Source organism: Cyprinus carpio, chromosome B7 (genome assembly GCF_018340385.1).
Source record: "Cyprinus carpio isolate SPL01 chromosome B7, ASM1834038v1, whole genome shotgun sequence".
NCBI classification, from domain to species: domain Eukaryota; kingdom Metazoa; phylum Chordata; class Actinopteri; order Cypriniformes; family Cyprinidae; genus Cyprinus; species Cyprinus carpio.
The window spans coordinates 33814756-33835660 of NC_056603.1; the positions used below are offsets into that span (position 1 = coordinate 33814756).

Here is a 20905-nt window from a genome sequence, read left to right on the forward strand (position 1 = left end):
TATCCTAATTTAAGACACATGGTCTAAAATGCAAAGCACTCAGGTGTTTTAGAGAATAAACTTAACTAGCCAATGTGTACATGTAGTAGCACAAACAACTATACAGTGTGCTCTGTAGGCACAATGTGTTTAACACAATTACATAATAGTATACCTGACTTCAGGAAGATACATAGTATGGAACATATGAAATACACTCCACACTACGGGCTTAAAGTACAAAATCGCGCAGTAGTGTTTTGTCACTTCCCTTAAATACTCAGACCAGACAACAAAGAAATCTTCAAATCAGTTGTAAAAACATAAAAGACCTTTTGGTTATTTAGGTTCCCGTGATCACATCAGGGTAACATCTGGCTGGAGATAAACATTTTCAAAGACCCCTAAAGGGGGACACACCCCCTTCACAGCAGAACACAATTCTACAAAAGTTTTCAATCTCTCTTATAATACAAGTGACTACTGTGAAATTGAGACCAATTTACCAATCGCACAAAGACCTTTAAAATGATACCAAACATGAAAAGTTTACAATCATGAATCCTGAAGATATAGTAAATGTTTTTTCTGAGCGTAACAACTTTTAGTTGCCTGGACCATGTGCCCTGGGGGGAAGGATGGGTGAAGGTTTCTTCTAGATCTTCCTATCTGTTTGTTTGGCTCCACGAGGAGATCAAAGCCCATTGTTTTGGTGCATCTGCATTTGCATTGCGAGAGTTCCTGAAAATCTGGCTTCACAAAGAATTCATTTCATAAGGAAATAATTTCACTCCTTACAAAGGTATCAACCAAAGTTTCATGATGGAGTTCATCTCACATGACAATGTCGCATGATGTTAATCAGTGTACAAAGAGAAACAGTACGGGGCGTGTCTAAGCTCTGCAACAGCATCTCATTGGAAGATCGCGTTGTGGGATGGACCAAATCCTCTTGGATAAAACCACAATGCCTGAACTAATTCAGCGCACGCTTCCTTCTTCGCCATGGCTTGAACTACCTACTCCAACGCTGCTAGCGTTCTTGTCATCCAGAACTCAAAACCACTCTGTAGAAACTTTGTGACTGCCAAGAATCTTCGAAGTCCTAGCGAATCTCCAACTCTTCCGAACCCCCGCTTTCCAGTGCAAATGCAAGTAAAACAAACAAACTTAATTTCTTGCTGAAATAAGTGCAGATTGATCTTAAGCAGTAAAGATAAGACACATGCTTTTGTGATTTTCTTGGTGCGATCCAATGAATAACTTACTCCTGGGACTTCATACATATTCCGTTATCATCCTCTTAAGTAACTGCGTGTGTGTGTATGTATGTGTGTATGTCCATTTGGTTTTAGATCCATGTAATAGAGTAGCTCAATAAATTCTTGTTTCATTTATAAAGTAGTATTGTCTTGTGTGGTGTATTTTATGATTAAACTTTGCCCAGATCCTATGCTACCTAGCTCGTAGTTTATAAATTATCATTCTGTTTGTATTCTCATTAAGCCATGAAGCAACATAAACAGAATTGAAAGGATATACTGAATTTTACGTTCGCTGGACGAACCATTGATGAAGTATAATCTAATTAAACTTGGAATCAGTTCAATAAAAGCAATTTGAATCTTTAGATTCAATTCTTCTTCTTCAAAAAAAGGCTTAATCCATACAAGATCAAGGCTGGGAAAATGCTTGCTTTGTTTAAATTGTCTCCACCTCTATGTATCCCTCCCTCTTGAAATGTATATAAACTCCAAAGTATCACTGCTTTGGTTAAACTTTTGATGACTGTAGCGCTAAGCAGAGGGTTCTCAATAAAGAATTCTGCTGAAGATTACCCAAGAGTCTCCTGGTCTTCGCTTCTGAGTTTCCAACATTTAGTACAAATATGTCTTCAGTGTCACTTACCTGACATGTGAACTTGACATAACTTACACTTAACTTAAATATCCACATTTCTACGGACATATAATTTACAAAACACTTCTAAATATCCACTCAAAAATATTGAGTATGCTGTACGATTTTGTTGATAAATTTAGTCTAAAAAATAACATTTATAATGGCACTTAAGATGGCGCTGCTGTTTCTCAAGTGAATACACTCAGGCTTGTGCACGTGCAGAATGATCTCTGTATTGGCCCTTCATTTAATATTTTTTAAATATATTTGTGCAGACTTAATATAATTTGTCTTCTCAACTAAGCCCAAGCAAAAAATTAGTTCAACTTTACATATTTTTGCCCTTCCAACATTTTATTTGGAAGTGTTTTTTTTTTTTTTTTTTTACAGTGCATTGAGTGACGACATTCTGTCATGTATCTCTTCACCATGGTAAGCAGGGAGGGGACCAGTGCATATTACAGTGTCTGACGTTGTACTTGCAAGTTCACACCTCTTTAAATGTTATTTTTACTGATCTCCGACTGGCAAAGTTGAACATCATTAGCACCACTGTGAATAACAATCTTAATGAATTTACATTTAGCATTAGCCAATACTTTTCAATTTGTCGAGATTTCAGGCGTTCTGGCTGGTATGGTAAACATTGGACCATGGTGGCTCGTGTCTATTTTCATTTAACATACAATAGAATCGCCAACAAATAGGGCACTTTCAATGTTTTGATTGAAACGGATTATTTTCTCCCACAAATATGCTGCTTCACAGTCACCAAAATTATTCTGGAGACAAGCTCAGATGCCTTGGTTCAAATGTGACAACTATTAAAGATTCTTAGAATGATAATATGTTGCATAGGCATCAACATATAATATACACTAATTTAGATCATCAAAATACGAATTCATAGACATCAAACATGGTATAGGCAAGGTTATAATAACTAGCAATTCTATCATAATGCATGCATAAAAGAGTATATAATACAAACAACAATATACAAGAACAGTAATAATACACACAATGACCTGAGGATAAGTGTAGTCATTCATAGAAAGGTTTGGCTATGCATTAATAGGGAAGAGTCCATTTTTATGGGCATTATGCATCTTTCCTATGGGCAAATGGAGTGAGAGTTGCTCTGCCCGCATTACTTTGAGCAATAAAACCAGTGTTATCAGATGATTTGTCTTTGCTTGCCATGTTTTGCCTTTTAGGGATGTTAGTTACTCTTCTAGGATGTTGTCCACAGAACTCTAACACATAGTTTCCTTTTTGGGTGAGGGGATTACTCATGAAATATAATAAATAATTGTGTCTGACTGGTCAAAACAAACAGTGAAATATTTAGAATTAATTATAACTGGTTATAATTAACTATACATATTCAGATCAGATCTCAGAATTAACTGTAGCAGAATCAATACTACAATTATTTAATCTGTTCATCCAACAAGCAGACAGTATAATAATTTATAAATTCTAAGAAAGATTATCTTCCTCACCAAAAAAGAATAGCACTGTTACTTTATACAGTACTAGCAGTAACTTAGCATGTAGGCAAGATCAACATTTCAGTTACTTTGAACTGTGAAATAGAGGCAATTAATCGTGAATATAAGGGATTTAATACATGAAACTACAGCTAAAACTAAAACACAACACATACATAAAGGAAGAAAGTAAGGAAAGAGAGAGACAAACAATAGAATGTCAATTAACCACTAACCAATGAGGATCATCAGAGTATTATAGGGTCTGTCTCAGAGGGTATGAGCAATTATTGGTCTAGGTAAGGGTCTTTTATTTCTGGTCTGACCAATTCAGAGGTGCAAATTTTGAGAGGGATTTATTTTTTATTTTTTGCCTCACAGACACCTTTATTTGCATGTTTATGGTGGTCTGATAGATTTGTACAATATTAAGCCAAAGTATGGTGAAAAGAGTATGGTATGGTAACACTATACACCATAACATACTATAAACCCCCCCCCCCCATATCAGTATTGTGAATTATTTTTGCAATGATAATTGTGTAGTTAAAAATCTGATATTGTGATAGCCCAATCTACCAAAACACCGAGGCTTTCAGTAATGAATTTTATTAAAAAAAAAAAAAAAAAAGAACTATAATAATAAAAATAATAACAGGGATGCAAATATAACTACATATATAATTGATTCTGGAGCCTTTTCTTGCCATCAAAATATAACAACTTAATAAAAAACAGTAAACAACTTACTAATAGTAATAGTAATAATAATAATAATAATAACAACATCAACGATGATGATGATGATTATTCCAGACATCTTCGTTCTAATTCCAACACAAAACTCCATCATTAATTACATGATCATTCAAATAAGAAAATAACAGGTCAGATCAACATAAAGCATAAAAGGAACATTTTAGAATTCATTGGCTATGTCATTTGAAATCTTTGTTTTTCTTACAATATTTCTGTTGAAGTAATTATCGCTCAGACTGTCAGTCATCAAAGCGGATGTGCTTACTTGCTTCGGTGGCCCGAGCGATGATGATTTTCTCAGCTTTAGAAATGAGCTATGAAAAACAATGACAAATATTCTGTGATATTGATAAAACTACAAATCTATTTAACGTTGACTGCCTTTAAAGGCTGTTGAGTGAGGTTTAGGTTACCTTTTCTGTTCCACGCTTTTTTTCTCTAGGACTGTTTAGCTTTGCTTGTCGGTCCACCAAAATCTTCTGCCAGTACCTCTGCTCATGGTCACCTTTTTATCCATTAATACATGATTTAATTGGCCATATCTTAAAAAAATTAAATAAAATGATAGTTTTTGATTTATATTCAGAGAAAATGATCCTTCTAACCTGAGAGGAGTTCAACGTTCCAGTTGTATTTTTTCTGAAGTTCTGATCGGGCTGTGATAACTGTCTGTGCACCTTCAGGACTCTTGAATCGAATGTAACCTTCTTTATCTCCATCAAGAATGTCCACATAAGCCACAGCGGACATCTCAGACAGTGAATCCTGTGCATATGAAAAGAAACAGTTCTTAAAAATGGCTTATTGTTTGATGTAATACCTAATGATGATACCCAAAATAGCTTTAACAATCAATTTAACCAGTTTGTTAGTATATACCTTGATGCACCTCTTGCTTGGCAGGGGCTGGCTACAGCTAATCTTGACAATGACTCCACTCGCAAACTCAGGGCCAGAAGGGGGCTCTTTCTTAGCTGTATCCTTACAAGCTTTGATAAGAAAGAAAGAAAGAAAGAACGAAAGAAAGAAAGAAAGAAAGAAAGAAAGAAAGAAAGAAAGAAAGAAACAGGTATTTAAATAGTAAGATTTATTAACAGGCAAGATGTTGTCCCAACAGAAGATACTTACAAGTGTTCTCATTCTCTTTAGTCTGCATGATGTCATACTTCACTGACTTCTGGTTGATCTGAGCCACTGACTGCTTCAGATGGGCCATACAGTGCTTCTGCAGTGTCAGGTACTCCTGCTTCAGGTTCAACCACTCTTTCCTGAGAGTTGAAATCCACTTCATTCAACATCTCATACAATACACAATTATTTAAGGACCTTGACTTAAAAAAAAAAAAAAGATACACAACATTGCTCACTTTGAGAGGACTCTGAGTGGGATGACCTCCTCCCCTATTTTCAATCTCTCCTTGAGCTTCTTCTTTCTTTTCCTCTTGGCCTTCAAAACAGAATTGTCTTTTTTCTCAGAGTCCAACTGTTCTTCATACTTCCTCTCAGTTGGTAAATCTATGCGATAAAATAACAAATTACAAGTAAATAACAGCAACACATTTAAGGTCATTTCACCTTGAAGAGTGAACAGTCGCAGGAAAATACATTTTTGCATGAGTGCAAATTTAGACAGTTAGTGGCACTAGAGGTTTTAGGAAACCATAGGTTGGAAACTATAGTCTATGGGCTGCCAGAGACATAAGTGCAGAAACAGCAGTAGAAGCAGCAAGGATAAAATCTTCAGTTCTGCCCCTTAATAACAAGAGACCAACAACAATAGGTGCCTATGCATCTTTAGTGCCTGGTCCCTAAATATAGCTGCAATTATCGGGGGCCAACAATTCTAAATGCAAAATGCTGATTGAATGTTGTTCGGTAGATGAAGATATGACATTGTAAGGGGATGATTACAATGACACATGACTGCATAGCTGTTAATTTTAATCTTAACCAAAATGTAGACATTTAAAGGGTCATGAAACCCCATTTCAGCACTGGTTAGTTCTCACCACAGTTTTAAAAAATGCTAAAAAAGTGGGCCTGGTGTGCAGCGGAGTGGAGGGAAAGAGGGGAGACAGACAACTTTGGGTTCAGACACACACACACACACACACACACAGACACACACACACATACATATACATTTTTTTTTTTTCTTTTTTATTCAAAATATCCACAAACTTGTTAACTAACCTACATCATGAACTATATGATACAGCCTATTCTGATTGTCAAATGTGTGTAAATTCATTTGTTTTGTCGTTTAAACAACCTTAATGACCAGTTAGTTGATCTATAATACATACTGTTGCACCTCTTATAACTTTTAAGGCTTATTCTGCAGCATTTATATAAGCCTTTTGACGGATCGTGTCATGGAGCTGTAAAAATGGTTATACTCACTAAGTGAACGAATCGTATTTGCGCTGAACTCTTATTACAAAGCAAAAACAAACACTCTCCTCCGATCCATGAACTTTTCTCTCGGTTAATGTATGCGGTCTCACAGTCTGAAGCGTCTGTCATAGCAAATCAACACATCCTGTTGTGAATAATTAAGCAAAGCATTTTCTCAAAGGAAAACATGCAGTCTCATGAATAATTTAACAGACACCAGCGTCATCGATGTACTATAGTCCTTTGCCACGTCACAAATTGTGACGTCAACACGAAGTAGATTTTAAACCCGGAAGATGAAAATAGCTCAAAAAAGCTTAAAATTAACCAGTTTTCTCCAACAGTTAAAATTATCGAATGCTAACACTGTCTTCTATGATGTGCAACACAAACAATTCTGATAAAATGTCAGAAAAGGATCCTTTAACTCAAAATGCTGTCAAGCATAGATGAATACAACAAAGTTACTAATAAAGTCAGTAATAAAGCAAGAACAACTACACAAATGACATGCATAGATTAATACAACAAAGTTACTAATAAAGTCAGTAACACTAGTATCCAGGTGCAGAAATGTAATAATTGTAAAATAACACAATAGTGCTCTTCACTGCAGACAGTAAAATATAGCAGACAGAAGCAAGTATTTATAGGCTGCTGTCTCTTTAAGACCAAATGCACGCATCTAATATACTGACATCTTTCTCAGCTGTTTCATTTCACTTAAGACATAACCGACTGTGTTTACCAGAATACTTGCCAAAATGGGTATTTTTATGGGCGATTACACTCGGTCACATGACACACAAGAGTAAAGAGGTGTGTTATTGGTATTACAGACCTCAACTTCTCATTTTTTTTTATGATATTTAAAATTTTCTGCTGGCCCTTGAACATGACAATTATGAAACTTACTGTGTTTTCTAAGATTGATGACTTCTACATACGTAAAAAATTATGAAGCGTTAGATTAAAGAATTCAAAAGATATAGGAAAATAACTGTTGTATTTTTTAATGTTACTTTAATAAATTGCTATGGCCACACTGTTCAAGGTATCCTAAACCTGTTCGCAATCTAACATCTTCAGTATATTGGCATCATGTTGACAAAGTTTGGTGTGAACTACTTGTCTCTTCTTGGAGGAATATGAATTAGGCTACGTCCGCACGAAGCTGGAGCTTATCCCAATCCGATCCTTTTTTTTTGTCGTCTCAAGAAATATCCGCGTCCACACAAACCATAAAACGATGTAGTATACATGCCAGACCAGCATGTGGCGCTGTAATTCTGCCACAGAGATACACTAAAAATGGAGAAGAAGACATGGACTATGCGCATAAACCTTGCACTTGGCACACAAACAAACATGGAACAATACATTTATTAATCTGTGTTAATGTTAGTTAATAAAAAGACAATCATTCAGTGTGTGTTCATGTTTTTGTTGCTGTTATGTGACGTAGAGGTGTCTGACTAGGGGGGAGACGTGGGCTGATGACGTCATCGTTTCAGAAAATATACAGATTTGCTGTCCACACGAAAACACAAAGACGGCGTTTTCAGATTTATCCACTCTGGGACCCGGTTTCAAAAAATAGCAGTTTCACGAAAACGCCGGATCCGTGTGGACGAAACGCCTATCTGATAAAAAATTTGTGCGTATTCACAGAAATGCGTCTCCGTGTGGACGGGGCCTTAATTTATAGGCTGAATTCACATTAAAAATCAAAATAGCCGACTTCTTGTTGGTCGTAGCTAATGACTGTAAATTAGAAAGTTGTCCGGCTTGATAAGAACAATATATGTACCGAGTTTGGTGTGTAAAACTAACCCCCCCCCACTTTTGACAAAAGGTGGCGCTATATAGTGCCTACTCCATGCCCTTTTATGAGCTTTTGACATTGTCTATCTATCATTAATACTGATATGTGTTTTGAGTTTCATGTAATTCTGAGCATGTTATCAGCCTCAAAAGCACCAGAACAGAATATTCAAGTTTGACACGTTGCCATGGGAACACTATATTAGATATCAATATCCCCACAACAGATTTACATCGGCCGGGTTTTGTCATTATTCTGATGAAGTTTGAAGCAAATCAAGTAAAAATAAGATGCTGAATTCAAAGCGTTTTGAAAATGATTCACTTCCTGCTGCCAGTTGGTGGCGCTATAACTTTGACTCCTAATAGTCACATATATATGATCGGCATCATACAATGAACAAACCAATTAAGTTTGATCAAAATCAAGGAATGTATGTGGATGTTATTAGACATTTCCTGCTTGTCATTTTTTGCCCTAATTTCAACGCCTCGCCACGGGCAAACCGTTCGAGATATCAAAAATCCCCTGGAAATTTTTCATCCCCAATGTCCTGATGGCCGCAGGTTCCAATGTGTGTGCCAATTTTCAAGAGTTTTTGAGTATGTTAAGGCCACCAAAAACCCCCGGAAGGTTTAAAAAAAAAAATAATAATAATAATAAGAATAATCCTTAGGGCAGGGATAGGGAACTCCGGTCCTGGAGGGCCACTGTCCTGCAGAGTTTAGCTCCAACCCTAATTAAACACACCTGAACAAGGCAATCAGTGTTTTCGGGATTACTAGATAGATACAGGCAGGTGAGTTTTTATGAGGGCTGAAGCTAAACTCTGCAGGATAGTGGCCCTCCAGGACCGGAGTTGCCTATCCCTGCCTTAGGGGATCAATAGGGCCATGCGCCCATTGGCTCAGGCCCTAATAAACGGAGCAATTCCAAGAGGGTCCTTGCACCATTGGTGCTCGGGCCCTAATTTAAAAAAGGTGCATTGTTTGATTTTTATTAGACTGTATAATTTCAAAATCTGAAGCAAAAACAGAATAACCTGACTCAGGGTTTCCCACACATTGATATATTTTTGGCGGGCCGCCACAATATCAAAACTGACCGCCACAAATAGATTTTCCAAAAGGCTTTGAATTCAATGAATAAACATGAGCACTGCACGTTTCAAAATCAAAAAACAATGTGGGTGTTTTTATATCACTGTATTTCATTAGGAAACCGACTGTATTTAGAAAGATTTCGATTTCATTTTCATTTCATTTTGCATGTAATGCTTGATAAGGCAGCGTTTGTGAGCTCAGCGCTGCTTCGCAGCCGTTACCTGTATCTCTCCCGCTCTTAAAGCGCCTCCTGCTGGCAGAAAATGAATTTGCATATATATGTATATATGGGGGCGGGGGAGTGCCGCCACAAATAGAGTGTAAGGCTGTGGGAAACACTGTGACTTTAGCTTTGTGAAATTATGCTACATAAAACATCTGTATGAAAAAGAAACAGGTGGGCTGAATGAGACACAGATTCTCTCTCTGACAGGCGGGGCTTCTGCTACAGTAATACAGTGTTTCCTTGGTTACCACTGTAAACACAGCAGCGCATATTAAAACTAATTTAAATGCATCGTACGGACATAAAATTAAAAGAAAACACCATTTATGAAAAGTCAGTTCCGTTCCCCTCAGAGACACATTCATATAAAATGCAATGTTTGGATTTTCTTCCTATATTTCGCACATTGTGAACACTGCACAGAACATCTTGTTCTTCCTGCTGCAGTATTTTCTCAGAATCTCTGGCCTCTGTTAACAGCCGTTTACAGACTAATTATAATAATAACGTAATATTTCCATACAAATGGCCATTGGGAAAATTATTGCACTGCAGTTTGTGTGCAAGCATGGAACAAAAAATAGTCTGAAATAGTGCTGGGCGGTATACCGGTTTACACCGAAAAGCGGTGTATATTTTCGTTACGATATTAATTTTTAATATACCGCCATACCGATGTATTCAATTACTCAACGTTCAGAACGTTATGCTGCGCCGCGGGCCGCGGCACACTGTTTCAGACGGACCCTTTACAATGTTGCACTTCTAAGCAGCGACAGTGGTAAACACAGTAGTGCTCTGGTGTTACGTTATAACGCCTGTTTCACACATACTCTGTCTGCAGTGCGTATGCGTTGCGTTTTTTTTTTTTACGCACCCATGTTAACAGATTCCAGCGTTCATACGGCACGAGGTTGCGGTCCATCAGTGCGTTCAAGGAGCGGTGCGTTTGCAGCAGTGCAGCGAACGTTTATGTATCGAGTCTATTTTTGCTGTGCTGCACGCGCTGAATTGTGAAAGCACATTGTTCGCGGGAAAAATTAACATGGATTTACACGGAAATGCAGTAATTTCACAATAAATGTATACTAATTAAAGCTGTTTCACACGCAACACATGGGTTTTTGAGCTAGGTTTAAAACAAGAAAAAGTTCACTTTTAGATAAACAAGGAAAACAATATATATATTCACTTTTATGGAGGCAGAAAAACAAAGTTCATTAAACCCGTGGGATTGCTTGTGATAAAGATTTAAATGCAAAAGGCACGAGACTGTTTCTGTCTGTGGTGTTTTAATTTGAAATATTTTAACAAGAAATGTAAGCTAATTATTGTGTTTAAATGTTTTGCCGCTTGCTTGAGCAGCATATTATACAAACCTAGAAGTAAAATGCATGAATAATGCGTTGTTTATATTTATTGAGTTTAAACTAATGTCTATAACTATGAAAGATTGTTACTGTTCTGTGATAAAAGACTCACAATGCTGAAAAAAAATAAATAAATAAATAAATAAAATATATGTGTGTGTGTGTGTGTGTGTGTGTGTTTTACATGATATGAAATCAAAACAATGAACAAATGTTGTGTTTGTGGACTAAACAGCCGCGGATCAGTAGCGGACTGCAAACGGAGTATGTGTGAAACAGGCGTTACAGGGAAGATGGATGCTGCAGAACTAGTAGAACATGACACAGAAGAACTTGTGCCAAAAAGAGGAGCCTGGTCTGTTGTTTGGAGGGTTTTTGGTTTCCAAAAATCCGACGTCGACCAAACAACCATTTTATGCAAGTGTTGTCGGGCTAAAAGCACGTCTTGGAATATCAACCAGGAGAAAATGCATTGTACACCTGATTATGCATGAGAAAAAAAAAACCCGTCATAAACCGGGAAACCGGCATAATTTAGAAAAAAAACGTGATATAATTTTTTGGTCAAACCGCCCAGCACTAGTCTGAAATAAAAGAAAAAAATATCTGGTAGATTGGTGCATCTGTACTTCAGTGTAGATTAATTATTGTTAACCTGGCAAAACATACCAATTTGATAAACTAACGGAATGCATAGTCGACATAAAAAACTGGATGACGAGTAATTTCTTAATGCTAAATTCTGAAAAACTGAGGTGGTAATTATTGGACTTAAAACCTCTGCATGTAATAACCTAGAACACGGACAAAGACTCATTGGCTGCTCTGTCAATTCTTCGTAATTAGTTAGGAACCTAGGTGTGCTATTTGATAGCAATCTTTCCTTTGAAAGCCACGTTTCTAGCATATGCAAAACTGCAATTTCCATCTGAAAAATATATCTAAATTATGACCTATGCTCAAATGTCAAATGCAGAAACGTTAATTCATCCGTTCATGACCTCAAGGTTAGATTATTGTAATGCTTTATTTGGTGGTCAACCCTCTACGGACACCTTGGCAATTGAATCGCCATTGGCTAGTAAATTTTTTAGATTACTCGCCAGACTGAAATACACACACACACATATATATACTGTATATGTTTTTAAAATGGCACAGCTTTTTAAATACCTGAAATTACACTCTTAACATCAGTCAGTCAAGCATTATAATATTATACCTGGATAATCAAGTATTATTTAATGATAGAACTTTAGTAATTATAATTAAAACTTGGTAACCATGTATGAATGCATAGACATTTTAACTGAATTTAGGACTGCTGGTGGTGCTTTGTTGATCATTTAGTGTTTCTGTAAAAAAAAAAGGGGGGGGGGGTAATAATAAACAAAAATACCGATAATACAATAATAATAATAATAATAATAATAATAATAATAATTCTACTAATAAGAACATTAATGGATTCATGAATATTAATCAGGTTGTCTGCGTTTGGTCAAACTGATTTGCTCAATAGGTGAGCACCAGCCAATGAGATTGCCATTTGCGCATTAGTTCCGCCCACTACCGGAAAACCTGACAGTTCTTAAAAACTGAAAAAAATCCAAAGGAACTCCGTTATTTTTACAGGAAAATACATCAAAGAATATTGTTTACATGTAGCGCGTCAATTCTGCATGTATGTAAGACTCGCTCGCTCGCTCTCTCTCTCTCACTTTGCGCGTGTGAGAGAAAGTGACGGCGAGTCCTGTGCCTTCACACTAGATCTCACGGTACGTCAAACACAGGTGCGCTGCGCGGCCATTGAGATGAACTGAGAAATATCACAGATCACTTGACGAGAAAGAAACTCTGAAGCACTCAGTCAGAGTGTTCGGCGAGTGAAAATATATGTGTGCTAAACTTATACTTAGCCTCCAACTCACACACTGGCGAGTAAAATCTGAGAATTTATTAGCCATTGGCTAATATTAGACATAATTTAGTCGCCAGAGGGAAAATTTAGTCGCATATGCGAGTGATTTACTCGCAATGTAGAGGGTTGGTGGTTGTTCAGCACGCATACTCCAGCTGGTCCAAAATGCAGCAGCTTGAGTTCTCACTAGAACCAGTAAGTATGACCCCTATTTGCCCGGTTCTGTCAACATTGCACTGGCTCTGTATTAAACATTTTTTAGATTTTAAAATCTTGCTTATTACTTATAAAGCCCTGAGTGGTTTAGCACCTCAGTATTTGAACAAGCTCTTATTGCATTATAGTTGCCCACGTGCGCCGTGTTCTCAAAACTCTGGCAATTTGATAATGTCTAGAATATCAAAATGAACTGCAGGCGGCAGATCCTTTTCTTATTAAGTGCCCAAATTCTGGAATAACCTACCTAAGATTGTTCGGGAGGCATACACTCTGTCAGTTTAAATCTAGACTAAAGACCCATCTCTTTAACCTGGCTTACACATAACACACTAACACAATTCTAATATTCAAATCTGTTAAAGGATTTTTAGCCTGCATTAATTAGGACAACTGGAACCGGGAACACTTCCCATAGCACCTAATCTACTTGCTACATCATTAGAAGAATGGCATCTATGCTAATATTAGTATGTTTCTTTGTTAAACTTTCTATGAAGCCCGTATTTATAATACATTATACAGGTATTCTTAAGGCATTATAACAAATGCATAATGCATTATAAAAAACCTTGTAATATGTTGTATCATCTCATGAATAGTCATGGGCCGGTATGAGATTTGGACGGTATGACAACCTTAAGCAAAAATATCACGGTTTCACGGTATTGTTGTTACAGCTCTGAAATGTGTTATTTTAAAATGACTGGGTAAAAAAAATATAATATATTTTGTTTTTGAGCAACATACAGAATATTATAAACAGTAGAATTAGTTTATTATTTTCTTTGATTTGTTTCCTAAAAAGAAAAAAATAAAGACTGACATCTTTTTTAAACTAAATCTGTAATTACAGTTATTTAATTTTAGTTATATAATTCATATACATATTTATATCATTTTGTATAATTTAGTTATATAATAATAATCATACACCTAATTTGATTTAATAATAACCCAATCTGAAGCAAAAACAGAATGTTCTGACAAGCTTTGTGAAATTATACCATGTAAACTTTTCAGAAGACAGTCAGCTCCCCTCAGAAACACATTCATATAAACCCCCAAATCAATATTGAGGATTTTCTTCCAATAGTTTGTGCATCATAAACAGTGAGCGATCGTCCTACTACAGTATTTTTCGCTTTGGCGAAAACAGACTTCATATTTTCACATAAATGACATTTTGGAAAATGATTGCATTGCAACGCAGTTCGTGCAAGTCCAGAACAGAGAGTTGCAATAAAGCAAAAAACGGCCAATTGCCGATCGCGTAAAGGCCAAAGTATATTTCAACTGTCCACGCACCATCGGCATTACGTTATTTTCTTCATCAAGTAGGCTTGCGGACAGCCGCGCACCCAATGGTACTGCGCATGTGTCGAGCTCATCCATCCGCGCTCATCTGCGGTTGAGTATACTTTTGAAAGCGGACGCTGCTGTGCGCGAGATGGAAAGGAACGCTGAATGTGAAGTGTACCCGGGCCTTAAGTTTGGCCATCCTACACACGTGACTGACCGCTCACTCGCACCAGCAGGAGGAGGAGGGGTCAGTGTTACTCTCTACACAGCACTCAGCTTGAGGGATTCCTACTCTTTCAGTCTTTGAGGAGACATGGAAAACCGCATCCCGCAGGAACGCTATAATGGAAAATATTAGTGGTTTTGAAACCGTGACATTTTCAAATCGCGGTGTACCTTGAAACCAGTAATCAGCCCATGCCTACTCATGAATATTCACAAGAACAGTTTTAATATATTATAATATTTTATAATTATAATATATTTATATAATTATACCACTTATTTGTGGTTATAGCTTTTAAGAGTATGATGATTTATAACACAATGAACACATTGCGTCCACTTTTACAATGGATTATATTTCTCATTGTTATAATGTATTATAAGTCTCATATCTTGCCATTCTTCTTATGCTACTTTACTAAAAGACCACTTATAAGTAGTAGTAATAATAACAACAATAATAATAATAATAATAATAATAATAATAATAATAATAATAACAACAACAACAACATCAGCAGCCTTTAACTGAAAATTCAGTGTTTACTATTGTCATTTTGCATTACTGACAGACTATTTTGGAGTAACAAATTACACAAAAAATTTAAATATACATTGAAGTTCATAAAAAGTACAATTAATACACAACATGTCTAGTCTAGTCAAAGATTAGATGTAATATTAAGGAGTTATAATACAATAAACCCTAAAAATAACAATGAGCAAAAAAAAAAAAAAAAAAATCAGATGTACTAGCATTATAAAAAATTCTTGTCATATCTACAAGGTTCATACAGAAACTGCAAAATTAAATTCCAGGACTCTCAAATACTACTTTTTTGGTTTTCAAGGAATAAAATTAGAGATCTTATCAAACTATTTTGTTATCTTTCAAATACTAATAAAACTAAATGGCACAAATAAAGTGCAGCACAAAAAGCATGCAATGACTGTGGCAACTTTAACATTTGAAAGGACATTATGGCAAAGTTAACGCTTTCCTTATTAGGGCCCGAGCACCGATGGTGTGAGGACCCTCTTGTATCTGCTTTGTTTATTATTATTATTATTAGGGCCCGAGCACCGATGGTGTGAGGACCCTCTTGTATCTGCTTTGTTTATTCTTCTTCTTCTTCTTCTTCTTCTTCTTCTCCAAAATGAATCGCATTTTACAGGGCCTAAACATGCTCGAAAAGTCCTGAAACTTTGCACACGCGTCAGACCTGGTGAAAATTTACGTCTGATATAGGTTTCAGAAGAGGGTGTGGCAAAATGGCTCGACAGCGCCACCTATCGTAAAAAAATCAACAGCCCTCGAGCTGTGTTTCACGTACATGCACGAAAATTGGCACACATATGTAAAGCATCAGTACCTACAAAAAAGACTCTTGGAGCAATATCCGAAACCCAACAGGAAGTCGGTTATTTTTAATTTTATGAGCAAATTTTGCATCATTTTTGTCATTTGCATGCCTTGTATTTTAACGAACGCACTCCTCCTAAAGATTTTTTCAGATCAACACCAAATTTGGTATGCCTAATCTAAAGGCCTTTGCGATGTTAAATTGCGAAGATCTTGAGTTTTCGTTTGAAGGGCGTGTCCGTGGCGGCCTGACGAATTTCGATGATTCGCCATGAAAATGAAGTTGCTTTAACTCAGACATACAATGTCCAATCTGCCCCAAACTTCACATGTTTGATAAGACTCCTGACCTGAACAGATTGTTATGCCCATATTCAGTTATAGTCATAGTGCCACCTACTGGCAACAGGAAGTGACATATTTTACACTGTAACAAACTACCCCGAGAAATTTTATGACATCATTTTTTTTTTTTCAGTCACTCTATTCTAAAGGCCTGTGCGATGTTAAATTGTGAAGATCTTGAGTTTTCGTTAAAGGGCGTGTCCATGGCGCCGTGACAAAGTTCGATGTCTCGCCATGGGAATAAAAGTTATTGTAACTCAGGCATAAAATGTCCGATCTTGCCCAAACTTCACATGTTCGATAAGAGTCCTGGCCTGAACAAATCTGAAGGCCAATACTCCATCGGGTGTGGGCAAAATGCCTCGATAGCGCCACCTATACATTTTCAACAGAGTGCACCCTCGACCTACGTTTCACGTACATGTACAAAAATCGGTACACACATGTAACACACCAATACCTACAAAAAAGTCTCTTGGTACGAAATTCGAATCCCAACAGGAAGTCAGTTATTTTGAATTTTCTCTGCAAAATTTGTGTCGCTTTTTGCCATTTTCAGGGGTTGTACTTTAACGAACTCCTCCTAGAGATTTATTCAGATCAACACCAAACTTTGTCTGTGTAATCTAAAGGCCTTTGCGATGTTAAATTGCGAAGATCTTGAGGTTTCGTTTAAGGGCGTGTCTGTGGCGGCCTTACAAATTTCGATGTTTCGCCATGAGAAAGGAAGTTGCTATAACTCAGACATACAATGTCCAATCTGACCCAAACTTCACATGTTTGAGAAGACTCCTAACCTGAATATATCTACATGCCAATATTCAGATATCGCTATAGCGCCACCTGCTGGCAACAGGAAGTGACATGTTTTACGCCATAACAAACTACTCCTAGAAATTTTATGACATTTTATGATTTTTTTTTTCAGTCTAATCTAAAGGCCTTTGCGATGTTAAATTGTGAACATCTTGAGGTTTCATTAAATGGTGTGGCCATGGCGCCGTGACAAAGTTTGATGTCTCGCCATGGGAATAGAAGTTGTTGTAACTCAGGCATAAGATGTCCGATCTTCCCCAAACTTCACATGTTCGAAAAGAGTCTTGGCCTGAACACATCTGAAGGTCATTATTCCACTATAATCATAGCGCCACCTGCTGGCAACAGGAAATGGCTTGTTTTACACTAACTTAAACATGCAATGTCCAATCTGCACCAAACTTCAAATATTTGGAAAGAGTCATGTCCTGAAGATATCTAAAGGCCAATATTCAGTTATAATCATAGCGCCACCTGCTGTCAATAGGACACCTCATGCCTTATACTAACCTCAAACATTCCATGTTCAATCTGCACTAAATTTCATATGCTTGATAAAAGTGCTGGACTGAAGAAAATGTACATGCCGAAATCCAGTTATAGTCATAGCGCCACCAGCTGGCAGCTGGAAGATTGGCACATATAAATGACTTTGTCATATTTCTCATATATTTACCACATTAAACGCATATATCTCACCGTTCGCTGTTTTACAAAAGCCACCCGCTGGCGGTGAGCCCGGGTGCGAGGGCCCGTTCATCGCTGCTTGCAGCTTTAATTCTTAACTTCTTCTTATTCTTCTTCTTCTTCTTCTTCTCCAAAATGAATCGCATTTTTTGAGGGCCTAAACATGCTCGAAAAGTCCTGAAACTTTGCACACGCGTCAGACCTGGTGAAAATTTACGTCTGATATAGGTTTCAGAAGAGGGTGTGGCAAAATGGCTCGACAGCGCCACCTATCGTAAAAAAATCAACAGCCCTCCAGCTGTTTCACGTACATGCACGAAAATTGGCACACATATGTAAAGCATCAGTACCTACAAAAAAGACTCTTGGAGCAATATCCGAAACCCAACAGGAAGTCGGTTATTTTTAATTTTATGAGCAAATTTTGCATCATTTTTGTCATTTGCATGCCTTGTATTTTAACGAACTCCTCCTAGAGATTTTTTCAGATCAACACCAAATTTGGTATGCCTAATCTAAAGGCCTTTGCGACGTTAAATTGCGAAGATCTTGAGTTTTCGATGTAGGGCGTGTCCGTGGCGGCCTGACGAATTTCGATGATTCGCCATGAAAAATGAAGTTGCTATAAATCAGACATACAATGTCCAATCTGCCACAAACTTCACATGTTTGATAAGACTCCTGACCTGAACAGATTGATATGCCCATATTCAGTTATAGTCATAGCGCCACCTACTGGCAACAGGAAGTGACATATTTTACGCAGTAACAAACTACCCCGAGAAAATTTTATGACATAAATGTTTTTTTTTTCAGTCACACTATTCTAAAGGCCTGTGCGATGTTAAATTGTGAAGATCTTGAGTTTTCGTTAAAGGGCGTGTCCATGGCGCCGTGACAAAGTTCGATGTCTCGCCATTGGAATAAAAGTTATTGTAACTCAGGCATAAAATGTCCGATCTTGCCCAAACTTCACATGTTCGATAAGAGTCCTGGCCTGAACAAATCTGAAGGCCAATATTCCATAGGGTGTGGCAAAATGCCTAGATAGCGCCACCTATACATATTCAACGGAGTGCGCCTCGAGCTACGTTTCACGTACATGTACAAAAATCGGTACACACATGTAACACACCAATACCTACAAAAAAGTCTCTTGGTACGAAATTCGAAACCCAACAGGAAGTCAGTTATTTAGAATTTTCTCTGCAAAGTTTGTGTCGTTTTTGCCATTTTCAGGGGCTGTACTTTAACGAACTCCTCCTAGAGATTTATTCAGATCAACACCAAACTTTGTCAGTGTAATCTAAAGGCCTTTGCGATGTTAAATTGCGAAGATCTTGAGGTTTCGTTTAAGGGCGTGTCTGTGGCGGCCTTACAAATTTCGATGTTTCGCCATGAGAAAGGAAGTTGCTATAACTCAGACATACAATGTCCAATCAGCCCCAAACTTCACATGTTTGAGAAGACTCCTGACCTGAATATATCTACATGCCAATATTCAGATATCGCTATAGCGCCACCTGCTGGCAACAGGAAGTGACATGTTTTACGCCGTAACAAACTACTCCTATATATTTTATGACATTTTATAATTTTTTTTGGTCAGTCTAATCTAAAGGCCTTTGCGATGTTAAATTGTGAACATCTTGAGGTTTCATTGAAGGGTGTGGCCATGGCGCCGTGACAAAGTTCGATGTCTCGCCATTGGAATAGAAGTTGTTGTAACTCAGGCATAAGATGTCCGATCTTCCCCAAACTTCACATGTTCGAAAAGAGTCTTGGCCTGAACACATCTGAAGGTCATTATTCCACTATAATCATAGCGCCACCTGCTGACAACAGAAAATGGCTTATTTTACACTAACTTAAACATGCAATATCCAATCTGCACCAAACTTCAAATATTTGATAAGAGTCATGGCCTGAAGATATCTAAAGGCCAATGTTCAGTTATGATCATAGCGCCACCTGTTGGCAATAGGACGCAACATACTTTATACTAACTCAAACATTCCATGTTCAATCTGCCCTAAATTTCATATGCTTGATAAAAGTGCTGGACTGAAGAAATCTACATGACAAAATCCAGTTATAGTCACAGCGCCACCAGCTGGCAGCAGGAAGATTGGCACATATAAATGACTTTGGCATATTCCTCTTATATTTACCACATTAAACGCATATTTCTCACCATTCACTGTTTTACAAAAGCCACCCGGTGGTGGTGAGCCCGGGTGCGAGGGCCCATTCATCGCTGCTTGCAGCTTTAATTCAAACTGATTTTTTTTTTTTTTTTTTTTTTTCATGAATATGATCGACCTGAAGAATGAAAGCTGCATCATACACTTGGGAAATAATGAGCTATATCACCACTTATCAACACTAGGTTGTGTGACAAAACTCTTAGCCCATGAGATGAGACAAAATGCAGATACTTGGTTCACTAGAACGTGACAATATTTTAACCTGTTAACCCGCACCTGGACGCCGACACACAGAACACTCTTTGTTTGCAAGTGTCAATGTTAACGAATAGATTATATGAAATAGGACAAAATGAATCTTTACAAACTATATATCATTATAAAGGTCTAAGCCTTAAGCATCAACGACAGATCGCTGTTTTTCAATGGAAAGCTTATAAGGAATGTATTTGTTAAATTTGTGTAAGCAGTACACATCAAAACATGCATAAACAAAATGCAGTATGTACCAGATTCGTTATAATAGGAAGTCATAAACGCATCCAAACTTGTAAATCCCAGTTTAGTTAGAAAGGTACGTTTTCACTAAACGACATCTCATAGAGCACTTTTAGTCCAACGAAGCAATAGCATTGTAATATGGATGGTAATGGGAACAGTATTGTTTGTATCCGTTATGGAAAAACCTACGCTCAAAAAACTGCATCTTGGTAGTAAAAAATAGCATGGTTTTGCATACAGCGTCACAAACAGAATGAGACCATCCACT

At 37.2% G+C, this 20905-nt stretch overlaps 1 protein-coding gene across 2 annotated transcripts in view; it reads right to left on the bottom strand.

The window, feature by feature from the left end:
* Positions 1–3998: 3998 nt before the first annotated feature.
* larp7 (La ribonucleoprotein 7, transcriptional regulator) overlaps positions 3999–20905 on the bottom strand; it is a 60375-nt gene continuing 43468 nt past the window's right edge. Inside the window, exons 7-12 of one of the 2 annotated variants that reach the window (XM_042728378.1) lie at positions 5501–5648; positions 5262–5401; positions 5013–5122; positions 4739–4898; positions 4547–4638; positions 3999–4447 (exon numbers count right to left, since the gene is read on the bottom strand). In XM_042728378.1, the coding sequence (XP_042584312.1) occupies positions 4373–4447; positions 4547–4638; positions 4739–4898; positions 5013–5122; positions 5262–5401; positions 5501–5648 (725 nt within the window). In that variant the 3' untranslated portion in view covers positions 3999–4372. The remainder of the gene's footprint in view (positions 4448–4546; positions 4639–4738; positions 4899–5012; positions 5123–5261; positions 5402–5500; positions 5649–20905) is intronic. The other variant, XM_042728377.1, reaches the window with a different exon arrangement.